Source organism: Arachis ipaensis, chromosome B02 (assembly GCF_000816755.2).
Source record: "Arachis ipaensis cultivar K30076 chromosome B02, Araip1.1, whole genome shotgun sequence".
NCBI classification, from domain to species: Eukaryota; Viridiplantae; Streptophyta; class Magnoliopsida; order Fabales; family Fabaceae; genus Arachis; species Arachis ipaensis.
The window spans coordinates 63,308,214-63,312,384 of NC_029786.2; the positions used below are offsets into that span (position 1 = coordinate 63,308,214).

At 35.0% G+C, this 4,171-nt stretch overlaps 2 protein-coding genes across 5 annotated transcripts in view; one reads left to right on the forward strand and one right to left on the reverse strand.

Annotated features, from left to right (window-relative positions):
* Positions 1–3,798, forward strand: part of LOC107625364 — a 5,422-nt gene extending 1,624 nt beyond the window's left edge. The window contains exon 2 of the mRNA XM_021115886.1: positions 3,688–3,798. Coding sequence (XP_020971545.1) covers positions 3,688–3,697 — 10 coding nt within the window. The 3' untranslated portion in view covers positions 3,698–3,798. The remainder of the gene's footprint in view (positions 1–3,687) is intronic.
* Positions 1–4,171, reverse strand: part of LOC107625363 (probable inactive shikimate kinase like 1, chloroplastic) — a 7,697-nt gene that overhangs the window by 1,966 nt on the left and 1,560 nt on the right. The window contains exons 3-10 of one of the 4 annotated variants that reach the window (XR_002357544.1): positions 3,735–3,781; positions 2,883–2,937; positions 2,720–2,792; positions 2,542–2,629; positions 2,180–2,262; positions 824–923; positions 651–752; positions 483–547 (exon numbers count right to left, since the gene is read on the reverse strand). Coding sequence is in view for 3 of the 4 variants with exons in the window: in XM_016327987.2 (XP_016183473.1) it covers positions 483–547; positions 674–752; positions 824–923; positions 2,180–2,262; positions 2,542–2,629; positions 2,720–2,792; positions 2,883–2,937; positions 3,735–3,781 (590 nt within the window). In the remaining variant the exon portion in view is untranslated. The remainder of the gene's footprint in view (positions 1–482; positions 548–650; positions 753–823; positions 924–2,179; positions 2,263–2,541; positions 2,630–2,719; positions 2,793–2,882; positions 2,938–3,734; positions 3,782–4,171) is intronic. The other 3 variants (XM_021115883.1, XM_016327987.2, XM_021115885.1) reach the window with 3 other exon arrangements.

Below are 4,171 nucleotides of genomic sequence, written 5' to 3' on the forward strand. Positions count from 1 at the left end.
TATACGGGGATTTAACAGGTCCCCACGGGACGGGGACCTCTATCCCTGCCCCTGTCCCGTTTATTATATGGGGCCCTGTCCCCTGTCCCCTGTCCCGGCGGGTAAAAAATCATCCCCATATCCGTCCTGGCGTGTAAATCCCCGTAGATACCCGCCCCACCGGGGATTTTTGCCATGCCTAGATCTATTTTGTCGGCTGCATAATCTTTCAAGCATCGTTTTGGTATTATAGGTACAACTGTGCTTCAAATTAATTTTGTATTCTTTAACCAGAGTAAAAGTCATTTTGCACTTCAAAAGATATGATTTTGACAAAATGAATCAATCTAAAGTAAAATAACTAAATGTTTGGTTCATTTTGTCCATTAGAGCATATCTTCGGAGGTTATTTTGTCATTTACATTCTTTAGCGTTCATTTTGTCAAAATTGTAATCTTTCGAGATGCAAAATGGATATTTGCTCCTTTAACGAAAAGGTTAACCTCTAATGTCATCTCTTCGATTGTAATGTCATCAAAATTATCACACCCCAACCTAGAAGCAACTTCTGCAAAAACATAGAAGCCATCAATATTGGAGACAAACTTCATAAACCATATATCAGTTCTTCAACACCTCTCTCTCTGCTGGGAGAATAATCAAAATACTACCAACCAGGAAGGTTGCTACGTACTTTGAACTGAAATAATTGCATCAGCTGTAGCATATCCATCCCTGTATTTGTTGTATAGTGCAGCTAGTTGATCTGTTACCTATATGGTTCGTGAAAACAATAAGATTTACTGAAAGTTTTAGCTTGTAAAGTTAAGAGTAATGAATCAACCTCAGGGTAAGATCCTGATGATGATGCTTCACATACATCCCTAGCCATGATGTCTAGCGGAACATCTATCCACAAGGAAATCCCGTGTCTCAGAAGTGCCCTATGTCAAGGTAACAGCAAGGGGAAAAATGAAAAAATAGCTTTTTGACAGAATAAACAAGAACAAGATTAGTCGAACATGGGGAAGGCATACAACAAAGCTACATTTGGTTTCAATTCCAGGACGGTGGGGATAGGACAAAATTGTGTCTAAATCATATTTGGTTATAATAGACAAAGCTTAACATCAGAATATTTTGAAAGGTAAAGTGGAAAAATATTTAAAATGAAACGAAGGCATGTTGGGAATACAATTTTATTAATCAGTTCCTCCCTCTCAATCCCAATCTTTCACATGGTGGTGGTCTCGTTGAACACATTTTTCTCCCTCTCTATCCCATGTCCTGGTAATAGAACTCAAATTTTTGAATTATAATTGTATTTATTTTTAGATTTTGAGTTATGTTCTCCCACTTTTCATGAAATTTTATTTGATTCTAGACTTTGTCCGCAAATTGTGATAATTTATAAATTATATGAATTTTGCCTTTATTTTAAAAGTATTTGGTCTTAATATCCAACTAGTACCACTAACATGGTTTTGTTTACATTAAATACATACACATAGTTAAGATAAGATGCATTACAAGGGGCTACAATGATCGAATTGGAGCAAATTTGGAGTCATTAAAAGGAGAACTCAAACTCTAAAACTTTCATTTTGATTCTTGATTGCTAATTGCTAGTTTAGACTTGACGAAAAAATCAAGAGATTATAATTATAGAGAATTGATTTATGCATGCCCTGTGTTTGATGAAATGTCAAGTTGAGAATAAGCTATCCAACCAATAAGAATCCTCATGATAGAATTTCCAATTCTTGAACTATCTTTAACTTTATTTTCTTTTCAATCTTACTTAAAATTTTCTTATATTTTCTTGCACAAAATCAAACACCTTTTTAAATCCAACAACTACAATACACCCTTACTTCAAGAGACGACCCGAGTTACATTATGATTACATAAACTGTGATATAATTTAGTTTAAGAGCTAGTGCGACCAAATGTCTTTTATCCCTACATGTCATGGTCCCCACTATCCTTTGACAATAACCAAATACAGCCTATAGCCTTCTCCCATGATGCCATTGCACCCAACTAAGAATCATGTTTGTACTTAAGCCCATTTATACTTAAATCCCTTTTGGTGATTGACATATTTTTAAATATTCAAGTAAAACAAACTCCAAACTCCAGCAAAAACATTAAAGGAAAAAAAAAAAAAAAAATCTGGCCAGGAATTAGAAATCCATACAGATTAGTTGAACTTTGAACTGCACCGTTGCCAGCACAAACTACTAGTCGGCCCATAGATGACAATTGCTTCAACACTTCAGTCTGAGCCATTTGACATGTCAATATAAGTACCTCATATTCTGATTGAACAACTCTGGACCATTTGACATGTGAATCATAAGTAACTTATATTCAAACTTATCAACTTAGAAGTCAGAAGCGGATTTTAGGATGCATGTAAACCTTGTTAATTTCAAGAGTTAGCTTTGTTAAGGGACACAATGTTCTGATGCATGGATCACTAACAATAGAAACTTGGTAACAGTTTATCAGGTATCCAATTAGACGCACGTAACCTTTAAACAAGTCTAATACAATCACCTCAGATTCATGTAAGGCCATTTCATCTTTCTCTCTAAAGGATTTTGCAGCAGGTGCACCACCAACAGCTTCTTCAACCAAACTATCACTGAATAGAGTAAATAAAATATCAAGTTTAGGTAACATTCTGGAGCTATGTTTAATTCTTTAAAACTTTTATCAGAAAGTAGAAAGATACCTGTCAAAATAATAATATCGTAACATATCAGCTAGCATCTTTCCTAAACTGGTTTTCAGGGAATTTTGCATGCCTTTATCAAATAGTAAACACACAAAGTTAATGGCGTCATAATAAGCAACAAACTTTCAAAGCAATTAATTGCATTATAAGCCATTCTTACCAACCAGAAAAATAGAAGTCCCTTTTAGCTCGGGGGATACATCTGCTGCTTGTTTCTGAATCAAAACTTTGTTAAAATGTGTATATCCATCCACAACAAAGGGGAAAAAAAAAGAGTACTTTCAAGTTTAAGCCAGTAGAAAATTTCCTATATACCAGTATTTTATGAAGCTGATCCCAACTAGTGGGATAAGAACAGATTGATGAATTGGAATGACAGAGGGGGTTGAGAGCAATCACAGGGAATGGAAACGGGGGATTGTATGAAATGAATCAACACAATTACAGAAGCTATAGACATTGTAAGAAATATCAGCTAACATAAAACTTGCCTACTACCACTAACCAGTGCTCAACAAATTCCTAACAAAACTTCAACAACTGGTGCTGAGTTGGCATTGTTAAATAACAGAGAAAAGGAAACTGGGATGAAGTTAAATAAGTTATATTTACATCAAAATGATTTTTCAATGTAAGATTCACATCCTAGGAAGGTGAAAACATTCCACGAACTACATGCCCCTTAAGAGGAAGTGTTAACATAAGAAGAAGTGTATCAGGATATGAGGGTGCGAGAGTAGAATATTGTAATAGGATGAAATTAATGGAATCAGCTTTTGAGACGCATAGCTGCTCCGATTACTCAATCCCTCTTATCTTCTATATAGCAGGCTAATCCCTTTCCTTCAACCCTATTCCATCACCAGTATCTGATAGAGAGAATCTGCTTTCATAACTCATGCAATTTTGTTATTTCTTTCACACAAGTTTTTATGATCAATAAATTTCTTTTTTTTTTTTTCAAGTCAGCTCTAGTTCGTACTGAATTCAACAAGAATGAATATGATCTCACCTTCACTGCAAGAGATGAATCCACAGCACCCACCTTACTCCCTGTAGCTAAGGAAGCATCCAAAAAATAGGAGAAGAATAATGCCGCATTAGCACATTAGCTCCCAACAAACAAGATCCATTCTACCACTTATTCAGAGAAATAGTATATATGCACCACTTTTATGCACACTGAGCATGAAAGAATTATCGTATTTTAGTCTTGTTAATCATTATCCCTAACTAATTAAACCTAATATGCTTGAAAATGTGCCACAGTATAGCAGTGTGAGATTCTTTAGCATCTTATAAAACTGTTGAAGCACTTACTCCCTATGGAGTATTGACATTGACACGGACACCAATACAATACAATAGAACACAGGCAGACACACCAAAATTTTCAAACAACCAATATTAGTTTTTTGAATCCTATTAACACTATATCTAAGTCATGTT